This window comes from Chelmon rostratus, chromosome 12, assembly GCF_017976325.1.
Source record: "Chelmon rostratus isolate fCheRos1 chromosome 12, fCheRos1.pri, whole genome shotgun sequence".
NCBI lineage: Eukaryota > Metazoa > Chordata > Actinopteri > Chaetodontiformes > Chaetodontidae > Chelmon > Chelmon rostratus.
In genome coordinates, this window is record NC_055669.1 from 19,511,440 (window position 1) to 19,538,574 (window position 27,135).

The 27,135-nt window shown below is 43.5% G+C and overlaps 1 protein-coding gene across 3 annotated transcripts in view; it reads right to left on the reverse strand.

Moving 5' to 3' along the window:
• LOC121614780 (receptor-type tyrosine-protein phosphatase F) overlaps positions 1 to 27,135 on the reverse strand; it is a 162,440-nt gene that overhangs the window by 47,424 nt on the left and 87,881 nt on the right. For all 3 annotated transcript variants that reach the window (XM_041948846.1, XM_041948847.1, XM_041948845.1), the window contains exons 5-12: positions 22,816 to 23,004; positions 18,400 to 18,510; positions 11,277 to 11,546; positions 9,825 to 10,406; positions 9,326 to 9,459; positions 8,543 to 8,687; positions 4,935 to 5,240; positions 3,905 to 4,098 (exon numbers count right to left, since the gene is read on the reverse strand). In XM_041948846.1, the coding sequence (XP_041804780.1) occupies positions 3,905 to 4,098; positions 4,935 to 5,240; positions 8,543 to 8,687; positions 9,326 to 9,459; positions 9,825 to 10,406; positions 11,277 to 11,546; positions 18,400 to 18,510; positions 22,816 to 23,004 (1,931 nt within the window). The remainder of the gene's footprint in view (positions 1 to 3,904; positions 4,099 to 4,934; positions 5,241 to 8,542; positions 8,688 to 9,325; positions 9,460 to 9,824; positions 10,407 to 11,276; positions 11,547 to 18,399; positions 18,511 to 22,815; positions 23,005 to 27,135) is intronic.

Here is a 27,135-nt window from a genome sequence, read left to right on the forward strand (position 1 = left end):
ATTCAGGCCACTTTATAAATCTTAATCTCATAATTGGAAGGAAAGATTGCAATTAGATATTTTCAAGAAACTTGAAGCAGATATCTATCTCAAAACATACACCTAGTCTATATGTTTAAGATACCATCTACATACAATGAGAGTACGTGTTTTTGTAATCCAGTTGAACTAGTTCTTTAAGAGTAAAAACATGAGGTGTATACAGTTGACACATGCCTTAAAGATGAAATCCATCAGCAGTTCCTGCCTTCCTGCTTGCCCAGTTTTCCCTTCTTGCAACGCCAAACTTTCACAAACAAAGAGAGCCAGTCTCACACTCTACTGATTCATTGTGTGCTGGAGAGCCGGTCGTCCCCCATTGACTGTTGGCATATAAAAAGACAAAAGACCCAACCTCTCGGCCCTCCTCCCTGAAGATGAGTCTTTATCACCAACCAGCTAACTGAAGCATGAGCACGGCCTCTGCGTGGTCCCAGTAGCGACTGGTCGACACACATGGCGCATTAAGAACTGCTGCCTCATGCTCCCCTGACATAGCGGGGCACTAAATAGTACCATTTAAGAACAGCTGTTACTTAACTCCATGAATAACAGTTTGTGACGTGCCTAATTGCTTAATTTGTTTACCGTCGACTCCACTCAGTATGTCAACAGAGCGGCGAACACATTAAGGTTCGCAAGAGTTCCTATCTCATCTTGGGCTTAATCCCTTTCTATCGCAACTGCTTTTGCTTTCTGCTTAAATCCATGGGAGAATTATAAATTATCCCCCATTTATATTTCGAACGCCAATGCAAGCTGAAAACACATCATTGCTGATAAGCGTCGTTTGTGGAAACGGAGCAGTATAATTTGCAGGCGGGTGAATGCAAATGTGATGACATGGGCTGAGATGTGTGGCTATAAAAATGGGAACGAGGGGGGAACGAGTGATGTGGAAGAGAAGGAGCTGTCATGATTGATGGAGTGAAACGGGCTGAGGTGCTTCTTTTCTCTTTTTTTCCCCGATTCACATTCAACTCCAATCTGAGGCAGCGAAGGCCGTAGAGGCAGTGAAGCATTGCCTCGCTCGCTCCCACACACAAATGCGCACACACCACAAAAACGCATGAGTGGTCAAAGAAAATGAACCTGGAAAAGTAGTGCTGAATAAAGGCAAACTTGTGTAGGAAGGCAAACTTGTGCAGAAAATGTATAGAGGCGCAGACAGTGGCTGATGGCTTCAAACTCAATCACAGCATTTTCTGCCAACGTTTAGAGACGGGCATATGAGAACATGAGCCTAGAGGTTGCTGTGAGTGCACAGTCATGAAGCAGGCTACGTGCTGTGGACTTGCCCACTCAGGTTCAGGCCACTTTCCCAATAGAAATACGGTTGGAAAGGGGTCGATAACATCACAGTTAACATGGCCTCTGGTTTAAATTTAGCAGGGAAATGAGGGCGCTGTGTGGGCTCCTGCTTGAAAAGAAAAAGAGGCGCTTAACCCGCCCACGCACAGGCAGGCTTTCCGAGCTCTCCTCCCAGCGTTTCAGCTAACCCTGAGAGAGGGTGAAGAGGAGAGAAGGAGCCAGAAACAGACAGACAAAGACAAGGGGAGAGGTGATAGTGATTTTGACAGAATCTGCAATCCAATCAGTTGGCTTAGATTTGTGATTTGAATCTAAGGTGAGGCTGTGCTATGTTGCAAGAGCCCTGGAAAATCTGGATTTTTCTTTTTCCTCCTGGCAGGCTTACTGTGCATCTAATGCAGGTGAAAGGGTGGGTATGGAACTGATTTCACAATGCATTAGGCAAATTCTTGAGAGAAACACTACAGGATGTGCCAAGATAGAGGAAAATTGTTTTTTTCCTTTTATTTATCATCAATTACAGGTGTGCGTTTGAGGGATTTGCATGAGTCTTGGATGAGTCACGAACTCTTCTGAGCCAGCTGGAACGCCTACTACAAGGTTGATCTAAGCAGTGTGCATGTCTGCTCATGTTATCTGAGTTGTTTTTTCCACTTGTTGTCGGGGTGCATGAACGGAAAGATGTGCGAGAAAAGGAGGGTTTGTTTTAAAACCAGTTGGGTGAACGTGGACAAGGGAGCGCCGGCTGAATGTGTGGTCTTTAATGACGTCTGGGCAGGTCCTTGCAGGTTGGCTACTCAGCGCTGTCTCACAGAAAACAATCTGTTGAGATGACTCAATCAAGGGCAACCAACCTGCACGCAAGCCTCTGGTAATTACTCAACCGGCTTCTCAAAATGAGGGCACGAGAGAAAGGGAAGAGAGTTGCGAGGAGGGAGAAATGGAAAAACATGGGAGGAGGGAGGTGAAATTCAGGTTTCTGCCAGGGAGGGGACGGTGAGTTTGAGAGGTGCCCTGGACACCGAACTGGAACATGAGAGCTATGCTGAGCGCCAAATTGCAGTGTGTCTTTGTGTTTATTGTGTGGACCTGGCACAAATGAGACATGGCGGGGAGTATTGTTTGCACAACAAGTGGGGTCATGTTCAGTTCAGGTTTCACAACGCAAAACAAAGTCACGCTAAACATGTCGATATAAGGAAAACACTTCCAGGGAGACAAGCTGCCACCATGTTTTTCTCCTCTTCCAGACCAACCGACGCTGTCCTGGCTGTCAAGCACTCAAGTACACAGTCAGATAACACTGAACTGTCAGCTGCAGCTGCCAGAAACTGCTGCTGTAAAACAAAGCTGCAGGACTGTGTTTGGGAGTTAAGCCAGGTGATATCAGCCAGGGCTTCTCTTAAACAGCTAATCTCACCTCTATCTTAACTTAATTTTATGCTTAGAAATTGTTATCGAGTCCAACTTGTGATGGGCCACTTGGGTGGCTTATTATGTATTTATCAGTGAAGGCCCGTTACACAACTGGGAGCCACAAGCTTCTACTTAGCATCACTTGGCATGTAGCACATCAGACACGTCATTTCAAGGTGACTTTGTGCCTCCTCTTCTGAAATGATAAGACTTAAGACAGCGGGGTGTTTGCCAAAGCAAATGAGGGTTAATAGCTGCACTCAAGGGCACAGCTGTATGTACTGCCTTGGAACTGAACCAGCAACCTGTTGGTCTCTCTAAATGCTGCCGCGAAGCATTTATCAGCAAATGCTACTCAGGGAGACATGCAAAGATGTTCAGATTTTATGTGGAGTTCCTGCGGCCAGGGAGCGCTTATTTGTTCAAATGAGATGTTTCTGTGTGAGGCCATCGAGGGTACGAGTGAAAGCGTGTTTGCGCAAACATTTCTCCCGGCAAACAATCAGAAAAAAAAGCTCTTAAGCTGGTCTCTCTTCTCCGAAAAAGGGGGAAAAAAGTGAGAGTGGGGTTTTTGGTTTTAAGATATTCATGAATCTCGGAATCCCTCTTAAGGATTACAATCTCTCATCCATCTCACGGTGTCACACAGCTTTGGGCGATTTGGAGGAGCATGCATTAATGTGTAAAGGGCGGCGTCAGGAGAAAAAACTGTAATTTATAAACATGGTAACAAGGCAGTGCATATGTATTACTACTAAAACCGCAAAGAGAGGTGCATTGATTCCACTAAGCCCCATCCTGATGTAACACATATAAAATATTAAATAGCTATTACTGTAGAATTAGAATGGATCTTGTTACGACAGCTAATCCAAAGCTGTGGGAGCAGGGTACCAATTTAGAGTCAAATGTCACATGTGGAGAGCGCTGAAAAAAAGGGGCGGGGGCAGTGCAGTCGACAGAAAGAAGATTCCACGTGTGTCACCCGGTATGAGGGAAATGAAGTGTGAACTCAAGAGAACGGAAGGGAATAGAGGGGCAGTGGAGAATGAAAATACTGGGAAATGAGCATAAGACAGCTATAGACCAGTGACAGGCAGAGAAACTCTGGACAAGAGTAAGACATCATCCAGAATACCTGTGCCTCTGGCAAAGCAACGTCCATGATGTTAGGCTGGCCTCGCGGTTCGCCGTTTTCAAGCCGAGAAAAGATGACTTGGTAGCCTCGAATTTGGCCGTGCTGCTTCCCCTGCAGGGGCGGCTTCCAGGTGACCCGGATCGCTGTGGAGTTTATGGCCTCAACCTCCAGCTTCCTGGGGGGTGCTCCTGGCACTGAAGAGCAGGAAAAAAGGGAGGGAAAGCAGAATGAGCCAGAGTGAGAAAGAAAGAGAGAGACAGACAGTGAGGGGGGGGGCACAAAATATGCTGAGTTGGTGATTTTCCTCAGTTCACTGTGTTTTGAGATGAGGAGCCAAAAACTATCAAAATAATGACTCCTGAGTTTTTTATAGACTTGGGTGCTCTGTAGAAGGAAGTGATACTAGATTTAGTCATGAATCAAAGTCATGTCTACTCAGTTTAGACCCTCCATTACTACTGTGTCCCCAAAACACCCTATACGGGACAGCATGTGGTCCAGAGATGTCTGTAATGCCCTTAATTCTGGTATGAAATTAGCTGTGTTGGAGCAAACTTCAAACACATTAATTATAGACGACTCTCTCTTAGGGGCAACCGCTCTCTATCAGACTGCAAACAAAACGAGGAACAAGGGAGAGAAAGAGGCAAGAGTGATGGAACGGGGTAGGGGGGGTTGGGGGTTCTGCTCCACTTCTATTCCTTAGAACTGAAGAAAGAAAACAAGAAGGCATTTAAACAGTGAAAGCAGAGGAAAGTGGTGCAGAGCCGAGGTCCTGGGGGTGATGAGCCTTAACCTGCCTTAGATGTAAAGCGTTAAAGCTATAGAGAGCAAGCTGGAAAGAAAAGAAAAGAGAAGCTGGCCCCCTCTGCTAGCACTATGCCTCATTAACTCAAAATTGATCAACAGGACACAGAGAAATGTGCAGTAGAAGTTGGAGGGAGAGAAGGATAATCGTGACAGGCAGCCCCAAGCATCACAGATGTGAAGAGTCTGAGAGCACTCTGCTCAAGGGGAGATGTGAACCTACCATCCTCTTTGGTTCTCATCCTCACTGGGGCACTCTCAGGGCCCGGGCCCACGTCAGTGTGCGCCCTCACCCACACCTGATACTCAGTCCACTTCTCCAGGCCCTCCAGCACATAGCTAGTGGCGTCTGCGCCGATGCCCGTCACCTCATGTCGCTCCGTGTCCTCTCCGGCCAGGGCCTGGTAGCTGACTGTGTAGCGCACAATGGCGCCGTGTCGGCTAGCGGCGGGCGGTGCCACCCAACTCACCTTGAGGCTGGTGGAGCTCAGGCTGACCAGATGTACCTCCTGAGGGGGGGCGGATGGGGCTGTAGGGGGAGGGGAGCACAACCACACGGAGGAGGGCACGGATCAAGCAAACAAAAAATGAACGAAAACACAAGCTAACATAAAGCAAAACTGGAAGCTTTTTGTTGAGTCCATATGATAATTCAAATGTCACTACAGTACAGTATATATATATATATATATATATATATATATATTAAAAAATGGACACCATTGAGATTATTTTGTTTATTGCACTGCACAATGGTTATGCATGATCTTAATGTTTAGACTTCTGTATTGTCCCCGTTAATAAACAAACCTGGGTTTAAAGTAATATAGGACATGGCCATGGTAGACAAAGCCTTCCCTAACTGGATTTTTTTCATTTATTCTATCTGAAGTACATGACATCAAGGTCTAGCCAACCTATTCCATGTGTTCCATGCTCTCTACCTATTTGAAAGTCTTGAGTCACTTTCTGAGCTGCTGAGGTTCACAGATCAGCTGCACTCATAGTGTAGGTGATAAATTTAATATTATTACATTACAAGTTTGAATATAACATTTGAATTTTTCATACCGAATACAAAAAGCTTCCACACTAAACAGGATGCTACATCCGGACTGAGAGATTGGCTGTGAAAACACATTACCAGGCTACTGTTGAAGCTGTTGGCACCACATTTATGCGAGAGGCCATGAAACTACAGGGTGGGCTGAACGGAATATAAAATGTGCCAAAATTTTACGAGGCGATGTTTTTATAAAGACGTAATTTGTCCCTAACTGCCCTCTCTGCTGCCTCTCGCAGTACGCAGAGGGAGCAATAAAGTAGCCATATATGTGCAAGAGTGTGAACAAGCGCTTGACAGTGTTGACTGGTGTTCGCACATCGATGCCGAAGCTCTGGGCATCATAACAGCGTTTGTCAGACCCTGCTCAGTTCTGCAGCTGAGACACACTGGGCTGTCCGAAGGCGAATATGAAGCTCTAATTTCATAATCAATAACAGCTATGGACATTCCCGCTATTGTCAACATCTGGTTTGTAGCTGCCACAATGTAAAACAATACTGTCATGATTATCATATGGAGCAAATTCATAAAGCAATGTTGTAGAAATTTGGTTCCTGTATTAAAACCATTGGCCCAACATGTGATTTTTAAATTGAATGTCTACGCATAATATCATTGTATGCAATATAATGCCACATAAAATACCTGTAAACTCTCAAGTCCAGAGAACAACAGAAAACCAATAAACACTTCTCAAATGAAGAACATGACCACTGAAAACAAACACAATGGCATTCAAATATTACATGCACCTAACTCAATCACAAACGTATTCAACTTCACAAAAAAAGGCATCTTCAAGGTGTGCAAGGTGTTCGTACAAAACATGCCCATGAAACTTCTTTTTTAATAAGCAGAGCAATGAACAGTTGGCTCAAACATGAATCCAATAAACTAATGCCAGAACTCCACCTATTAGGGCTTCACAGAAGAGAATTGAGTCTCATCGGGTGGTCTCTGGTCCAAGAGAGACTGGATAGAAAACTACAAAGACCTGATAACACCACATGTATTACAAAAATGTGACAGACTGAATCAAAACAATGTTGGTGATTTCCAGAAGAGATTGTGATATTGAGGTCCTGATGAAAAATCTGCTAGATCAAAGTCAAATTGAATGAGGGGAGGACAACACCACAGGAAATACAAGCGCCTCGGAGGCAAAAATGTGCAAGACAAAGAGTGGGCTCGAAATAGATGAAATTATAGATAAGGAAGAACCTGTATCTACTTTTCCTCCTTCCAAATGTTAAAGCCCAACACATAGTTATTTCACCATATTCACACACATAATAGAAGACTTACAGATGGAAAAACTGGCATATTGTGTGTTTCTCAACCAATCATTATTCAAATATTGACCTATTTTTATTGCTGTCTGTGTAAACAAAATACTATCATCATTATCCTTACAATTACTTAGGTTTAGCTGCTGTCCAGCATTTCTTCATGTATTACTGTAAAATATTTAGTTTCTATCTTGCGTTCTAACCCTTTTGTTCAAAATCTGATAATGAATTGCACCTTGAACTTATGATTTTCAATTATCTTGACACTGTTTAAACAACAGGAAATATATGAATACAGCTCAGTTATGTTCATTGCTCTGAATCTTAAAAAAAAAAGAAACTAAACATTTAAATGCAGCACTAGAAAATGTCACACTTCCCCTCTGCCTATTTGCCTCAGAACCTTCCAAAGGCTGCTGCTTATTTCATGCACACCATCCTCCCACTGCATGAAATCCAAATTCTGTTCTCCAAATTCTGTGTCTTTGCATCTCCTGCTGACAGGAGGCACAAGACTCATAACCAATCGTGATCTCAATTGACAGTTATATAACTCTGTGGTTGTCAGAGGTGTTGGCTCTTCAGTGATTCTGTCTGTCCTAAAGGGGGCAGATTCAAAAAAATAGATATAAATACCTTCTGTCCCGTCTATTGTATTCTTTTCTATTCTTGTGTTGCAGCTGCAGTGATCCTGTTACTGACTGGAGAGACTTTTTTTGGAATTTCTTTGATGCATTTGAAAAGTTGTCTTTTTAAAATGTACTAATATAATTTCGGTATTTAAGAAAATAAATGCACCAGAGATGTCTTGAACTAATCCTGAGGATCAGTGCTGTGGCAGATTAAACTTCTTTGTTTTATGTAGCTCCAGCGTCTCTAACACAGTGATATGTCTTCTCTCTAGCGAAACATTTTAGAAAGGCACACTTATTCGTTTGAGCCTTTTTAAAAAAAAAATAAAATGTAGTTCTGTACAGAATCTGTGCAACGCACAAATGTACTGCACATAAGCCTCCTGGGTGAGTTGGTGCAAAAGCATGGTGCCACTACAGCGAAAAAATCAGCAGTAGGCTGGCAGAGTGACATTTTGAGTACTGGCACAGTAAAAGCACATAATGATATGAGGCAAAATAACAAAGCACAGCTCACAAATGTGGGAGCGAGACACATTTAACGTACCTTTGACACTGAACACAGGGCCTGCCCTCAGATAGATGGACAGGAGGGTTAGTGTTGGTGACAGAGGGGAGGTGGTGGAAGTGTGAGGCTGACCGGGAATGCTGCACCGTCAGCATTTTATGTTGTGCTGAAATTGACCTGACATTCAAGTTGCCAACGCCGTCTGATGGAACACAACTTTGTTCTGCCTAAACTTAAACCTGCTGCAGCCAGCTGTGGCTGACTGTCGCTCTACAAAATCACTGGTTAGTAGACAACGAGGAGATAAGACAGATGAGTGACTAATAATGGACTTACTGGACTGGGCGGTGCGAGCCTCGATGGGCTGGGTGTAGACACCTAAACCCATCTCAGAACGGGCTGCCAGCGAGAAACGGTACAAGGTGTCAGGCTTTAGACCGTCCACAGCATAGGAGCCTGCTGGGTTGAAGGTCACATGAATCTGGAGGGGCAGACAGGAAGATGCCACTGAATTAAAACACAGCCACATTGTCTTTTCATGGGTCGAGCTATGGGGGCAGCATTTGCTGTATTGTTTAGACATGGAGGAGTTCATCTTCATCTGAAATCCTAAAGCCTAGACTGCCGTCTCTCCTTCGCATATACATACAAAATAGAGAATGCAGCAATACCATGATACAATATAGCAACGCGATTGGAAAGCAACTTACTCCAGAAACAAATTGTCTAGTTTACAACCGGTGCAGTGGTCGAGCAGAGTTGAACCAAGGGCCACAACACTGAGAGACAGAGCAGGGCAACTTTGCTGTTTGTTACTACGGTAAATCTTTCTCATCATCAGCTGGGGAGTTGACTGCATTACTACAATAACATTGCTTCAGCCACGGCTTCCCATTCAGAGAAATTGCATCATAAAAAGCAAGATTCATTCGTCTGCAATCTCACAGCAGAATATGAAAAAAGTGTAAATGATAGATAGATAGATAGATAGATAGATAGATAGATAGATAGATAGATAGATAGATAGACAGACAGACAGACAGACAGACAATGAAAGATGGTATGCAGTAGAGAACACCAGGTCATCAAATAGTTATAACTTCATGTTGTTATTCTAACCTTGTTTTCGGAGCTGGCCTCCCAGTACTGCAGCTCATACTTTGTGATGGGGTCCTGTACGGGCCACAGCCATGTTAGCAAGATGCGGCTGTCCAGTTCAGCTTCGGCCTCAAAGCTGGACGGCTGGGCAGGGACTGGGTAAAGAGGGGAGAGAGGACAAAGGTTGAAGAATAACAGGAACATTACTGAAGCTACATGTTCTGCATAGTGTCAGCAGCAATAACCACCTCAAAACTGACTGTATGGGAAGGCATTTGCATGACAAGGATAAACTAATCCACAATATACACATGCTGTAGCTACATAGAAGATGCACAACACTAGCTAAATAAATTACATCACCTTTTTATAACTATACATGCCTAACTGCATGCTGTTACCTTGTCTAACACTATATGCAAACGTGTACACAACTGACACAGGCAAACCTGACGTGTGCACATGAATACACACACTATTAATTAACAAACAGAGCCACATACAGTGGTTGGTTGCTCACCTCCCTGCTGGGTTTTGACTTGCAGGATGTCAGAAGGTGGCCCGTCACCTACAGAGGTGAAGCCTAGCACCCTGAGGCTGTAGGTGATATCAGGAGTCAGGCTCGAGATGGTAGTCAGGCTGCTGTCGTCTGTGTTGTGTTTCTGCCAGGCGCTGAGCGGAGCCGTCAGGTCCGAGCTGTAGTAGACCCGATAGCCCCTGATTTGCCCGTTGGGTTCCTCGGGCGGCTCCCACTGGACCAGCATTGTGCTGGCACTCAGCATGCGCGCTTGGACGTGCAGAGGTGGCGAGGAGGGGGCCTGTTCACCGGTGCGCGTCTCCACAGGGTCACTAGGCGGCCCACGGCCAATGTTGTTGACAGCCATGACACGAAACTCGTACTCAGAGTAGGGGCTAAGTCCACCAATGCTGTAACGAGTAGTTGCCACCCCTTCAACTTCCTGGAAGCCATTATCTGAAGACTTGGCTCTGTACTGGATCATATAGTAGGAGACCGGTTCTGGGTTTCCAGAGTCCCAGGTGAGAGTCACACTGGTGGCTGTGGTCTCAGTCACAATGAGAGAGGTGGGGGGCTTTGGCAAGGCTGAGGAGGGGGAAGCAAGGTATTAGCTTTGATTTCAAGAATGGACTTCAAGGACTTGTGGGTAATTTGAGAAAAACTGGACGTCTGACCCATTCGGAGTACCACAGCTAAAATCAACTCTAGTGGAGAAGAGACATGACTGATCATGTCTCCATTCTGTAACTCATCGTACTGAAATGATTGTTTCATAAGCTAATCCTTATAGTGCTGTCAGCAGCCAATATCCCCAAATGAATAGAAAAGCTTGACTGAAATCCCAATTTTCAGTTTATAATGGCCTGGTCATTACTGACAACACAAGAAAATTGCAAGAGTAGTTCCCGTTGTGAGGGTACAATAAATACAAACAAAAGAGAGGGTCTTCATTCTGGCTTCTTTGAAGACGGGGGTCTGCATTGCTGTGGCCCCTCCAAATGACTGTGACATTCTGTGTATCGATCAGCTGAGTGGAAAGTGGGATCAATACAGACGACAGCTGATAAGAGAGGCTGCAACGGGCAGACGACACACTCCCATAGTCACATACACACAAGGGGGCAGAGCTACATTCACACTAACACTGGTGAAGAAAAAGAGGATTGGACTAAGATGCAGAAAGAAACACACACACAGAATCCCTGACATCGATGCTCATTGACAAAAAGACTGAAAACAGCAACAGCCTTTAATTATTAGCTCTCAGTATCAACACAAACCACAGGCCACAGTGCAGGCCACAGCAATGATTACGCACAAGAAGTTTCAGCGGCCATTTAAAAGTTGTTTACTCTGCTTTATGACAACCCTTTATCACAAATCTGTGGATTCACACCGCTACAGCAGCGATCTCACAAAGACACAAAGAACGACAAGTCTGAACTTCTCTCTCACCTTTGACAGTGACCTGAGCGGTGGCTTCTATCATGCCCAGAGACGAGATGGCCACGCAGGTGTAGTTCACAGACTCACGGATGTTGGTGACCTCCAGCACGTTGCGTCCCATTGGCATCTCCTCCTCCTTGGTCAGCTCCACCAAGCCCATCGTCCACTTGACGTAGGGCATTGGTGAGCCCACTGCCACACAGGTCAGGTTGACGCTGCCGCCTGGCATCACCTCTTGGTTGGTGGGGGGAATGGAGAACCTGGGTGGGACTCTTCGCACTGAAGAGGAGCAGAAGAACATTGTGAATAGGTAGGATATGGTAGGTGAATATGATGAATTTTTTTTGTGATTTCATTATGGTCTTGCCCTATACAACTCCACATAGCTAAACGCTAACTCAGGAAAGCTAACAGAATGGAGGGCTGATCGCTTTTGTCCGAATGTGCAGGCGAGCACAATGGGAATAATAGAACTGTCACAAAATGGCTCTGGAAATTCACAAGAAAACTTTGAGGGGGTGTTTTATCCCCTTGCCTACAAAAGGGAATATAATAAAAAAAATAGCCCAGTTTTGCTGGAGACTATGTCTGGCCCTCTTTTGTCAAAGTGTCAAATGGTAGCGAGAGTTGCATCATTGAGGGACCCTGTGGAGATGGCATTGTTTGATTTCTCCTCCCTCTCCTTCTCTCTGGCTCCTTCTGCTCAGCCTGTCTTTCTCTCTCTCTCTGTCTCTCTCTCTCCCTCTCTTTGTGCAGTTCTGATATGCAGATAGGCTGACATTAAAAAGGGGTTCCCATGGAGACAAGAAGGGCCTGTTGACGTCGCCAGGGACAAGGCAAACACCGATGCAGAGGCTCCATGCAATACTGAAAAGCTGCCCAGAATAAACAGGCAGCCAGCATTTACATATGACTTGTTTTCTATCTAAATAAAGATATACAAGAAATGCCTGCCATATTTACACACTTTAGATCTTTTTCTGGTAACTTTTGGCAACCACAACAAACTTATCCGCTTAACATGTAAAGAAAACCCAACTTGACAGTGCTATGTGAACACCCATCAGTGTCAGAGCTGTTAAATTATCACATGCTCAAAATTACCATAGCATGTACGCAAGAGAAGCTGTGACTCCTTTAACCTTGATAATGAAGACATTGAGGCCAAGCCAAACATTTAGCTCCCTGGTGAGGACCCACTAGTGCTGATCATATGTATTAAGAATACTGCTGCAAGAAACTATCCCTGCAGAGTTTATACTGCTTGTTTCTCCTAATGCTCTACAACATTTCTGTGTCTCTCTGAAAAAAAAAAAAAAACTGGACTGTAATTGCTCTTTTGCGCCAGTCTCCATGAAAATGGATTTTCAAATGTGAGTCTCCCTCCTCGTTCCTTTTCTCCCACCCCTCACCCATCCCTCCCCGATCTAATTTGAACCAGAACGTTGTTACTATATAGCCATGCTTGTTATTCCCCTCATTATGTGTTGAAATGGGGGGGAAAAAAACACAAAAGCACCTTTTGAGATTCCAGTCAGGAAAAGGCTGGTTCTCTGGACCGCACTATAATAAGGGGGACCTGGTTCACACTCATCTGAATTTTCCCAAAATAATTGAGGTGCTGTATATAGACCTGCTGCTGAGTTTTTAATCAATACAATCATGTGGGCTTAAACTACTTGGCTCGATATCTCATGAAAATATTAATATCGCAGGTCTGAGCCACAAAACACACTGAAATCGTGCATGTTTTGGAATTTGAGCTTCCGAGTTTGTTTCTCACAATATCAGCGATGAATCAAAACTTTGCAGCTCTATTTATAAAAAACTTTTCTGGGAATGTGTGGGGAAAAGAAATCAATTTAACACTTGGAGTGGTGAAGAGGTGAGCAAAGGGTTAGGACAGAGTAAAGATGGCTGGTTATTATCAATAATAATAATAATTAATTATGAGGCTGGTTTCATGCAGGAAAAAGTGACACACACCAACAGCTCAGAAAGATTAACATCAGCCGTGGCATCTGCTTTCTGAGGTTCACAGTGCAAAGACCGGACAGGCAGAGTAGCGTTACCAGCCTGGGAACAGGACAGGGACGACATTCTCAAGCAAAGCATGCACGGGAGCTGAGGAAAGATATGGGACAGGATCACAAGCCTGAGTACGCTGAGAGGAGAAGATAAAGGAGGAACTTGGTCCAATTTTCTCATATGAATGACTGAACATCTGATTTCCAGTATGACTAATGCACAACAGACCTTTGAGTATGTCGAGAGAAAAAAAGCGTTAGTATCCCACTCATGTTGGTGGCCACCTGTGTCTTCTCACACAACTGCAATATCCTCCAAGAGCAGCTACTTTTCACAACATATACTTATGAAAAAGAGAAGCCTGAGAGAAGCAGCCCTAATGTAAAACCATTAAGCTCAAAGTATCTGTTATTCTTTCATGATTCCATAGACTAAACAGTGCTAAGAGCAGTCCGTCAATGGGGCCTGTGTATATTGAACACTTAATGTTGTGAATAATTCATGTCGTGCGGTTAAGTTTGGAGAGGTGCTGTGGAACAAAATGACTAGAGGGCAGGTAATTGTTATCGATTCCCCCGAAGCCTCTCTCCTGTTGAGAGTGGCTTGGAGAGACGGGCTCCGGGACTCTATCAAAACCACAAAATAAGCCCTGTCTCCACTCCGCCTGCCTGCTTGCTGGATACCTATAAATTTAACTGCCTTGACAAAGTGCCCAAGGATAGCAGAACCTGTTCAGTCAATCAATATCTGTGCAAACTGGCACAGAGTCAGCGAGCTCCCGGGCTTCCTGGCAGCACCGCTGGGCTACCATGATGGCTGATCATCCCCCTGTCAGCACACTGCCAGCTCATTCTTAAATATTCTATAGGTCAGCTCTTTGCGCAGCAGTGTTTTTTTTGCAGACGGTACAAGCAAAGCAAAGCAAGGCATAATTTCCAAAACATTAGCTTTCTCTTGGACTATGTCAATGTCGTCATTCATGAACTCTAAAACAGAGTTTCAGCCTGGACATGTGCTTCTCAATGACCAAATCTCCTGATATTATGAACGGGTTCCCATTTATTAATGATTAGCTGTTCTGCAAGTAGAGGGCTTCTTTTGTCTTAAGTGCGCTTCAAAACTCTTGCAGCACAACATCCTAAACCATTTTTCCCCTGCCCACGGCCTTTTAGGACAGGGGGTATGTCTGATTTGTCATTAGGCTATCGTGTGCCTATGACATATTTCAGTCTCATGGCAGTGGATGCCCATTGTGGTAAAACAGACATAATCCCCCCGAGAACGGCTTTGTCAGTTCTGATACCCATGTCGCTCAGTGGGAGAACAGGGGTGTTGCTGCCTAAATACCTGGCAAATCCGGTTGCCACCTAAATACTGGAGTAATCCATCACACACCTCTGATGGGCCTATGGAGGCGGATGGAAAAACGGAGGGTGAAAGCTATCGTTTTTGGTGGCTGTGTTGACAGTGACAGCATGGGTGCGGTTGGGAAGACTCCACAGCTACATAACACAACGGAGATCTAATAATGACTTAAGCAAACTGCAAAGGGACTCCTTGTGTGTTTTGGCAAGGCTAATCGAAACACGGGTTGGGGGAGTGGTGCTGGAAGGCATGCAAGTACTATTTAAGGATTCATGCAAACATTTAGACACAATGACACATTTACACTATGATGGACTAGGGAAGGCTATTATTGATGTTTTTGCTTGTCAGAGAAGGGGTGTCTTCGTCGGAGGGGCCGGAAAGGGTGGTAGACCTCACATTTAAGATCTGTATCAAATTGAAGGGAGGGGATTAGAAGAGAAACTGACAAACCTTCGCGCTGATCTGTTTGAGGATGAAGTGATATGATGGAGGTGAGCGATGGAATGAAAAGATACAAAGTGGAGAGGAAAACAACACAGTGAAACAGAACAGTGTTTCCATAGACACAGTGGAGGTTAGTGACATGGCACAGATGGGCAAACGCATACATACAGTAACAGGGAGGGAAACTCACTTTTGCAAATGATTAGCATTCGTTTAGATATTGAGTAGTCAAATGTGTAATATAAACTTTTTAAAGAAATATTGGTAATTTCAGACTTTTCTTTGCACAAAAGCATTGTACTTGTTGATGTAAGGGAGACTATTTGCTCCCATGCTCAGTCTTTTGCTTCATAAAGTTCCCTCCCTGACACACACACACACACACACACACACACACAAAGAACAGCATGAAGATATTTCAGAGAAAGAAAAGCCCAGCTGCAGCACTTTATCCTCGATGACATATTGACATGTCACATGGATATATGAAGGAGTGCCAGCAGACAGAAGCTGACATCCCTCCTCCGTTGTGGGATAAGCACTTGACAAATGAGCGCTCATGCACAATCACAGGACGCTTGTGATTCTGCCCACGTTGATGGAGTCCTCCTTTAGAGGAGGGTCACCAAAAGCGACCCACAGCAGACAAGGCGCGCGCGCACCTGCACACCTACGGTCACGCACACACTCTTAATGGATGAGAAGTGGAAGGACATAAATAGACACCCAGACAGGAAGGGAAAAACAATCCATGAGGAGACCACCCACCCACCCCCCTCCTCCTTCGGACTCATCCTCCCCCCTCCCACGAAGAAATATGAGGACATCATTCTCTAGTGGCTCTAAAATGTCAAGACAAGGATGGTGACGGTGGTGCTGGCAGCATGTGTGTGTACCTGCAGACAGGAATGGGATCAGGTAGCGACGACGAGTGTAAAAAAAAAAAACAGAAGCACATTGGCAGACACAAAAGACCAACCCATAATGAGTCTAGCAGTGGTGTATGTGTGTTTGCATCTGGGCAGATGTTAGCTGGGCAAGTCGTGGTAACTTCATTGACATTTCAAGCTTACAAATGACTGTCCTACCCAAAGAGGGTTCCTATAATTTACTCAAAAGCAAAGAAATGTCTTAATCTCAGCACTGAATTGCAAGATCATTGACATCACAATGCATTGCACAAGAGGTGTAGCTTTATAGTATTTATATGTTCATAGCCCAGTCATCGTTTCATTTTGTGCCCGAAGTTTGAAACCAACCAAAGCTTTACAGCCTGCTGCTTCACGCCAACACTGTAAAGTTTAACATTTGTCAAATGATCTGTTTGCTTCCGAAGCTTGTTATGTTTACAGGTTTGAGAGCAGACGTTGTAAACCCCTAAATCCCCCCTCTGGTGTCTTGGAATAAAAAAAACACACACACACACACAAAAAAAAAAAAAACAAACGAGAAAGGAAGAGAGGCATGTCAAAGGCCACTTGTATTGAGTCCCTCATGTTTTAAAGCAAATCAAGCAGCCCAGTGATAGCACAGCCCCGGGTCTCGTCTCCTCATTCTTGCAGCAGTAACCAAGATGGAGTGAAACATGGCTAGAGCCTTTGTTCTCCATTCCAGACTCGAACACTTTTAAAAGGTTACGGTTGGTTTGATTTCTATCTCTCCACTGGTGTGGTGAGGCTGGCGGAAAAGTTGGTGTCGGGGCCAACGGGTTGACAGCTACCTGGGTGGTGTTAGAGACTGGCTGGGCCTGGGGGCCCTGCTGGCGCCATGCCACACAACTACTGTAATTACCTCTGAGGGGAAGAAAAGGCTGCGCTTGCACCTGTGACAGACATGCCCTGATTAATAGACAAGCCTTATATCCCTTTCTCGCCTTTGCTGTTTGGCTGACTACCCCCCTGCCACAAGATTTAAGAACTGAACCTTCTGGTGGCCACAGTGTTTAATCTGTAAATTTGATAGTCCTTTGGGATGATTTTACCTCTTTTACCTCTGTTCTGTCTTTTTGGATACTTTTCTAATAATAGAAAAGAATAATACTGATGCTGAACATTAATAGCGCACACTTTGGCGAGAGGAAGTTTTGTTAAAAAAAAATACTACTCTTAATTCAATTTGACATTTCCTTAGCGGTGGTTTCTCATTTCCTGTCTGGGTTCCAATGGAAACACTGGACAATAATTTGCTTATTTTATCTTGATGGATGGAAAACCAGACAATGGAATCACTCATCTATAAAATAGCCTCTAAGATACACTACTGCATGTGCTTTTAACAGAATTATCAAGTGATAGCTGAGTGCGTCTCTTTCTTACTCTGACATTTTCACTCCCTCCCTCTCTAACTCCCTCCTCAACCCACACAAACAACTGGAGCAGCTATTCTGTTTCATGTACATCAGACATGGTGGTGTTATCCGCAGGGGCTGACCTAGACCACTCTCTCCCCTATACTAGCTTTTTCCAGGACGGGTACAATGCTGCCCTTGCCCTGCATTAGTCTGCTCACGGAGACGCCACAACAAAAACAAACCCTGAAACTCCAGACCCCTCCGTTCCTGTAGGAGCTCTGGGTTGTGCGGGGGGAAATAATGGAGCCTTTCGATACAGTCAAAATAAAAAAGAAAGGAGGCCTGGCATGGTTTTCAATGCCAGCAGAGGAAACGGTTTCAATGCAGCTGTTTTCAGAGGGGCCGCACCTGGTCGAGTTCACAGCCAAACAGGCGGCTGAGGTTAGTTCAGCTTATGGTATGGGAGGGGTGGCAAGGCAAGAATTATGGTGGAAGAACTGGTTGAAGAGAGTGCAAAAGAGAGAGAAATAGTGGTATAAATGTGGTCATTAAATGTGGAAATTACACAACAATCAAAGACCCTGCAAATGTTTTCCACAGGTGTTTTCACTTATCCTGGATAATTAGAACTCTGCTTGGGTTGACAGTGGGCAGAGCTATGCTGGGAATTACTCCACGCACCAATAAGAATTAGAAATGTGCAATTTGTCCCACCCGTGCAGGTGCAACAAAGCTCACGAAACAGTGAGGAAGATGTCAATCAAACGCAGCCTGCACACTTCCACGCACCCCAGAGCTCAAACCATCCAAAATAACTGAAATAAACTGAATCACCTGTGTGGATGAGCCATTGAGGGTACAGGGTGAGTGGGTGCTGGCGAGTGAGTGAACGACTTTTAGAATGAAACAGACGTGAAGCTTTAAAATATTGCATGCTTTGTGGCTGCTTGAGACAACAGAAATGATTCAAATTCAAGACCTGAGAGAGACATCTGACTTTACCTCGTACGTAGAGATTGGCAGGAGAAGAGTAACGGGTCCCAGCGCTGTTCATGGCAACACACTCGTATTTCCCTTGGTCGGACTCCTCGCTGTTCTCAATCTGCAGAGCTCCTGCGTAGAGGATTAACAAATTTAGCTGCCTTGACAGTTGTGGAATATGAGATGTAACATGGCATGAAACCACAGCAGATATCTGTTAAGTGGCTCGCTAGAGAGCCTGTAGTCAACTAGTCTTACCCAGTTCGTGTGTAATTAAGTGTCTCCGACATGGACACGGCTTTGTCAAAGAAATGCTTATGGCAACATAAGCGTTTAGCAGATTTGGCAAGTTTAATGAAACCACTAACAGAATATTGGCCTAGTCGTGTTAAGGAGAAAAAAAGACCATGACTGAGGGTCAATTCATCATCTGGATAACATGTCACAACCACCACAGTCTGATTAGGCCTTCTGCTTATGGAAAAACACTGACAAACCAAAGTGTTTGTGTTATGGAGGGCTATCTATCCCAGCCACATGTTAGGAAAAAGCTAAGCTATACTAAGGAATAACCACAACAAACGTAATATCGAAAGAAATGATCAAACCGCTGCTGAATATTAACAAGTGTGCAATCTGTGCTCTACACAGTTATACCAAAAGACATTATTTAAAGTCACAAGCCTTAGGAGGAGTGCTACTGTGATTAACTGTTGATCTGAGAGAAAATGTTTTCATACATCCTAATGGTTAAGATACAATTAAAATGCATATCTACGTTAATGCATAAAATAATAATGCATATGTGATCTAAATGAGTGAGGAAAATGTCAACTGAAGTGATGACCAAACTGTTCCCTTAAGTCATTATTTGCTTGGTGGCCTAAGATTTTGCTGCAGACCAACTGCCAGTACAGGTATCTTTCCTTCACTCTTTGTTAAGTATGCATTTAGCTGCGAGGTCACAATTGTTTTCTTTTATTACCGACTATTTGACCATGTCTCCCCGAAGTCCTCGAGGGAGACGCTCCTCTGCCAGATGGCTTAGATTAGTATTCGCAATCCCAAGTAGCTGTAGTCATAAGACAGAAGGCTAACATGTTGTTTCTAACAAAACACAAAAACCCAGGAGAAGACCTATCTCTGTGTGGTCATTTTGGCAATTTATGTCCATAACCGTCATATAATCATTGCTGCTGAATTGCAAATGGCTGACAGATGAGACGAGTTGTAATCTTACCTGCAAAAAAAAAAAAAATGTGTTTAAAAACAAAAGTACTTCTCTCAGCAGCATGTATGTGTATGTCACAAGCGAGTGATAACTGTTATCATGTCTCCAAAACAGCATGGTACGAGCATGAAAGGCAGCCAGCCACCATGCAGTTTGAAAATGACAAAAATACTCAGCATAAGATGATGTCAGGATACATTTTGTTTTTCACATCATGCAGTATGAGATGAATGTAACAAACAGGTTCACCACCAACCAAAGGGGACTCGAATCAAGACGAGACCAAAAAAGAGGAGCGAAACAGGGCGGGGCAGTGACATGTGGTAATATCACCTCAGATCTCATGACAACACGTCTCTCCAAGGTGTTTGCTCCGCACGCTGAGCTCATCGCTGTCTGATTCAGCACTGACACGCACCTGCATACTAATGCCGTTGTCACCAATCTGTCAATCTGCCCATTCTCCCACGGGAGAAAACAGTGTGAGTACTACAGGAAAGTAGAAGGTTACTGCTGTGGCAGTTGTCAGAGATTCAACATTAAACCTCTTCAATTATTTCAAACTACCTGGCGGATCTGCTGCAAGGTCATTTCACTGTTTCCTAGTGCAATAATTACGTATGGACCACAGAGTCTATGAGGCTGCCTCAACTGTTAAAGAGTTAAACATCTAATTGAATATGGGCTGTATTAGGAGCCATGGATGCACTGACAGCGAGACAGACAGCTGGTAGCTCTAAATGTATTCAGTTTTCCACAAAAGTCCACCATTTACCTCACTGTTGTTGAACGGAAATCATGCTTTCACTCGAGGGGAAAAGCAGATGATTACCATAAAAAGGGGCTGAAGCTTCCACCTTAACAATCTTGACCTGTTCTCATGCTGGGGGGCAATGCCGCATAGGCTGTATGCAAATGCAGCCATTTCAGTTTACGTTGAGGCTGCATAGAGGAGGCAGGTAGATCCTCTAGTGGCCACGGTGGCCTTTAGTTTGAAATGCAAGTCCCTGGCCCTTTTCGAGAGGCTGAAGCTGAAATCTGTTTGTTTCGGTTTGATTGTGTGTGTGTGTGTGTGTGTGTTCGTCCATAAATGTGGTTCATTTCTAACAGAGAAGGAGGAGCCTTGAAAAACCTAATTTACAAGATAACACCTTGGACCTGCTTTTGCATTTCCATTCTCCTGACATCAGGGTTGGCGATCATTTGTTTGTTAAGGAGCAGACAGCAGACAGAACATGTTGGGAAGAGACAAAAGGGGAAGTGGAGGAGGGTGGGTTGGCACTAACAGTGTGGATGAACCTGGTGATGTGGCGTTTGGGGGGAATGCAGGGGTCTGATACGGATGTGAGAAAATGGTGTGGACGTGATATTTTCCAACACACTTTATCATCCTTACCTCTAATTGGTGTACCACCTAGGTGGGAGTAATTTTGATGGAAACAGGGTTGAGAGATTAGTTAGTAATCCACTTACAACAGTGGGAGAGAAAAACATGGCTTCTGACAGGCCACAGATAAAAAGAAATAAATAAACTAATACAGAGTAGAAGCCACTTAAATGCAATGTGACAAAGTTCAGAGTATTTAATCAATGCTATGAGGCCAGAATAGGTTTTGGACTGTGTATGTAGCCTTTCTACTTTTGCATTTGCAAACAACAGCTATAGCCACATTTGTCCTTGTTTCACAGCAGAAAAAAAAAGTAATTTAAGCAGATTTTTTATTAAGCTTTCAAATTTAAAATGACCCCTACTCTTTGTACAGACTGCATTTGGGCAGAAAGCAGTTAGTAAAATGGGCAAGAGAAATGAATGAAAGTCATCCACAGTAAATAGACTGACGCACAAGAAAAAGTATTCAGGTCACAGGTATTAAATTGAAAAGAAGTTAGTATCTCCGCAGTGTGAATGAACTGGATGGTGTGAAAAGATAGACCAAATGTGTCCGTGTGCTCACTCAAAATCGAGCGAGTGTGATGCAACAAGAAGAACTGGGTCTGCCAGTGGCAGCAAATTATTCTGCTTTTTCCTGCCATCGCAAAAATGGCCTCATTTCAGGTCATATGCAGTAATGTAAATCCTGATACGGCAGCAGATGTCAAGTAAAGGGTTGTGGATAGAAAGAATTGTTAGTCTGAGGGCATTACATATCAGCACATTTTCAGGCTCTCACTATATGCAAGAAAGAAAACTAATTAAAAGTTTGTTGCTAGAAGTACAAAAAAATCTGAGTTTCGGGCAGTTTTATCATTGTTATAAAAACATTATCAAACAGTTAAGTGGTTGTGTTAGTATCTCATTTGTGAGAAATCTGTAGAAGAAGTCTGTAATTTGGGTTACGCTTGTGCTAGAGCGACATTTTTAAAATTGCAAGAACATGGACAGTCCAAGTGAACATGCTCCAGTGACCTGTATTCGGCTTCCACTGGGCAGCTTCAACGCCAGGCTTTTTCTGGAGTAGCTCTCATCTTTAATCTTTGGGGCCTCAGACCTGCAGCCTGGCCTGACACTCTCTAAGTGAGGTAGATTTGGTAAGGAGTGACAAGACCGAACCTGGTCACAAGCCACTAATCTTTCCACCTTGCACCGTTTCCATCTAATCCAGGTCAGGCGAGCACTGTTTATTTATCAAGTGGATTGTGACTGTGAACAAAGAGCACCTCATTGATTTTTTATTTTTTTTGCAAGGTTGAATTCTGGCTAATGCATCATCGGCCGGCCTCATTGTCACCCAGCTGCATGTTTAAAAGAGGATTAAGGATTATTTAATATGGTGAAAAATTCTCTTTCTGTGCTTCGGAAGGTTACAAGCTCATACATCACTGTCAAAGACTGCACGAACGCAGAAACAACTTCATTCCAACTTCTGTGTTACTTTCTAAGTGGCTGCTGCTATTGCGAGGAATGAAATTCTGTAAGAACTCAGCTAACTTATCAAGGTGACAAACTTTGACTAAAACTTTCATGTCTTTTGTGATGAAAGAGAATCCATGAAGTCATGGATGACAACAAAGGCCTTTAGTGTTTTCCCATCATCCTCATGTCGTACACGACCCATGTCTGTTGGTATTTGACGGCGCCTTGTACCCTGCAACTTGCTTTTGCTGAACTTACATTATCAGTATGCCACGTTGAGCAATACATAAAGCATCAAGTCAGTTCTGATTAAATTGAAGCTGAAATTAAATCAGATCAAATCAAATTGTACCTGAACGGAGCTGTTTAATGCGCCCGTTGCTGCTGCTGATGTCCACAGGAAGCATGTCCTTGAACCAGGAGATCTCGGGGTCCGGGTTTCCGCTGGCGGCACACAGCATGGTGGCAGTTCTGGTCTTTTCAACCACCTTCAGCTGGGGACCCATATCGATGGTGGGGAAGCCATGGGGGATCTGGTTCTCTGAAAATTTACAAAGGCAGATTTTTAGTATATCCAGAGACGCACAGAGTGGGAAATAAAAAATAAACAAGAAGAGAAAAAGAATGTTTACAAAAAGATTCTGACAGGATATGCTCTCAATTGCTGTGAAAGGCATTGAGAGCATCAGAACTGTTGAATTGGCAAGGACACAGAGGAGTATGAAAGAGAGCAAATACTTTTCAGGTGCTACAGGCCGAACAGTAATCAGAACGTACACAAACATAAAAATTAGAGTGAGAGAAGAATAAACTGCTGCGGAATGCTAGATGCGGTATGACTTGAATTTCAAATTTGGTCGAAAAAAATCCTGTCTCTGATTGATTATCATAGCAGGCTTATTACCCGGCACGGGGAGTCTCAGGTTTAGACAGAGGAAGGATAGTTGCAATCTGCCTCTGGGCACCCATGCATAAATGAGCCGCCTTAGGCTTAGCAAGCTAAACAAACCTATTTGAATAATCCAACTCATCATAATGGATGTAACAGCATATCCATGACAACACATACAGTAAGTATAATCCTTCCTCCCACTCTGCCGTAAGAGGTTCTCCTTTTCTCAAATCTATATTGACATTATGTCAAGATTATCAAAATATGAACAGTATGGTCCTTAGCTTCCTTGGCTCAGCATTGGCATATATGGTTCCAAATGTCATCAGAGAGAAGTACATCCCAGCATAAACCATCTACCATTGACATTAAAGATAGATAGATAGATATACTATATTTATCCCAAGCTGGGAAATTGCAGTACTGCAAACACTTGCAGTATGTGTTTCAATTTGAAGAAAACTTAGTCATGAAAGCAAAAAGGTCTCTAGCTGTAATTTTACTAGCTTGAAATTGACAACCACCACTCTACACCCACTTCAGCGCTGTCTCACTCCATAATGACAAGTTGCGTCACTCTGTAGCATCAGTCAGATATTTTCAACTCAGTACACATAATTCTCTCCGACAGTCAGATTAAACAAGGTAACATACGCAAAACGCAACATAGTTACGCTGCGTTTTGAGGACAATGTTGGTGGTAAAACAGTAACAGATTAATTATCTTTAAAGGAAATGACCCAAATGATTTACAGCATATGCTTTGTAATGGCTTTGCAATCCACATTTGGTCTCTTTAATGAAATATTAAATTGTGTTTGTCACAAAAACTCTGCAGCAAATCCTAAATCAGACCCCCACCTGCACTGATGATAAATCCTAATTTAACCTCGGTGTTAATCAAGAGGAAACACAATGGCCCTTGAGAGGTACTATTATCAGCTTGCTCTCAAACTTGTAATCTCTTTTATCTCTTTCCTCATACAGTATGTAGATTTGTCCTTGGGGCCAAAGTGCTGAGATGAAATGCTTAGAACCCTGCTAATGATTGTAACCCCTCGCCTTTGGCTCACCATCAGAAGATACCTAACTGCAGGTTAAGAATAAGCAAATGATAGTTAGTCTGCAGGGATGAATTAAATTAATACAAGGTAGAGATTTGGCTATTCAAGAAAGTTGGGGAAATTATGTCCAGAATGGGATTACAATGTCACAAAAGTAATACAGAATGGCTCCAAATATGAACGAATATAAAACAGTAAAATGTATGCAAGTGTGTCGAGATAGGTGAGGAAAAACCAAGAAAACTTTCACCAGACTTTCTTGGCCTAAAGTATTAAATCTGCAGCTACCCCTGTGGAGACTGTGCATGTGCATGTACGACTGAGAGGGAGAACAGAGCTATAAAAAGGACGGCATTTTCTGCAAGTATCCCTGATTAGCCAATGCAAGTTGTTGTTCACTCTAGCCTGGTCACACACAAAACAAATATCTTCTGTCACAAGAAATTATTCTCCACGACCCAATAAATGCACCTTTAAAATTCTGCTTGACTCATTTGTTACTGACTAGATTTGCTCCACTCAAAGTATTATTGCTGCACTTTATCTACTTTCTTAAGCAGACATTTATAACTTGGGCCTGTGCTCTGATTTCATTCTGACTGCCTCTAAGATTACATCAGCAAGATGGCTGTCTAACTTAAGATGGAGTCCAAGAGAAGCGTTGAGTAGGATTTTCTCCATTTTCCCTCTCACTTGGCTCGTCTGAGTCAAAAATCCATATGTTAACTAATATGGCCGGAGCATGAATAGGTGCATGGGTGTTGTACTTTGTTCTGATCCCCGGCAGAGCAGTTGCTCCTTTCACCCTTGTGTTTGGCCCACAGCCCGGACCGTCTCATATTCAGATGTAGTTGACAGATCTCTGGATGGTCCTTTTATCTTTGTGGCGAGGCTTAGTTCCTGTCTGACGATATAGGATTTGTTTTCAGACATCCCAAATGAAATCAGGATACCTCTACAAAACAGACTACTACAGCACAAGGAAATAATACCGTACACTTTGTCATTGTAGGAATAATGGTAACAGTAGCGCCCTGTGTCCCCTCTGTGGTTTGCTCTCTCTAACCTTCGCAGAGAAAGAGAACAGGTGGAGAAAAAAATGGCAGCCACAGATGAGCAACAAGATAGATTTCTCGGCCATTCCCCTTTTAAGTTGCAATGTGGGTAGACCATTAAATAATATCAAACCTAGAGGGAGATTAACTCCAGACTCACCTACTTACAATTCACTTAGAACACGTTCATAAGAGGTCCCTTTGAGGCTGCTGACATGGACCCAATTTTTTTCATGCATGCATTCACTGGGGTGGGAGGTACAGCTGGTGTGGGTTCAGGTGGTTATGTACAGGGACAGTAGGCTGTGTTTGGGGACCTTGCAGTAGAATTAAATTAGGTGCTATGCATGTCTGTGCAGTGATGCAGCAACACTATTTCATACTTAGTTATTGTTTGGATTTTATCAAAGCTGGAGTCCCCAAAAACATTTCATAGATTTTTTTTGTATACATACATTTAATCAGTTAATTTTAGTAAAACTTGTCAGTTTTATTTCCCAGGAGTGATCTTTGTACAAAACTATAATGTTTAACAGCCATATCTTTACACACAGCAAAGAGCAGGTGGTTGATCTTTAATCAAACATGAAGACGTGGATATGAAGAAAATACTGTACATTTCAGTCGAACTACCAGTCCTTTGCTGATTCCCACTGTTTGTACAAGTGGCTGACCCCCAAATCACTCCATCTCTCAACCAGAAAACGGCAGTGCTTCCCTCTAGGTCTAGTATAAAGTAACTATATGGTGGAAACCAATTGAATCAATGAAGCATGACACTGTCCTGTCAATCACATCTAGCCAGTTACCCTTGGGATTGAATAGAGAAGAACTGAAGTCTGTCATCCCATATTTCGAGGTGAATGTCCATAGATTTGTTCTATTTCCTCCAAAAATGTACCTGCAGCGACTTCAAGGTTGGTAACATCCATTTGCCCAAGAAAGAAGTGTCTAGTCTTACAGGGGGGGAAAGCTATTTCTGTTTTTGTGCTTTGTGGAGCTCACTGAAGAAACTGCAATATCAACATAGGATATTTTCCACCAAACGCTCGCGTATTGCTGCCTACAGAATATTTATGATTAAGATTATTGGCAAATATTCCTGGGCTGTGAAAAGTGCAAACCATTGGTAAAACAGGGTGAAAGACCCCAAAAGGAGTTATTACACGAGCCAGCGGCTCCGTCGCATCAGGAAGCGTACACAGAGAACACTTTTAAAAAGCACAACGCCGCTGCAACACTTATGCATGAATCTATCCCTTGCTCTTTACTTAATGTTAGCATTGCAAACAAACAACAGGCAGACATTTCTGCCACAGTATGTCTGATGAGTGGAAAGTACACTGTGGCTTCACTTGGCGTGTCAATTCTAACATGGGAAATTGCTGAATGGGAGACTGGGCGGGCTGCGCGTGCAGTAGAGATAATACATATGTAGGAGGCAGAGCAATGATCAGCTTCAATGTCATTTCCATTGTGTGTACTGTACTGGAAGCAGGAAATATTGAAGGTTAGGTACTCTTAGGGTATCATAACAAAGAAGAATACAAAATCCAAAATAGCAGTTCAATTTCATGAGCAAACAAAAAGGATTTAATTGGTATGGAAATATAGAAAAAATAATCTATAAAGACAAATGAAAGTGCTCTCATAGAAGCGCA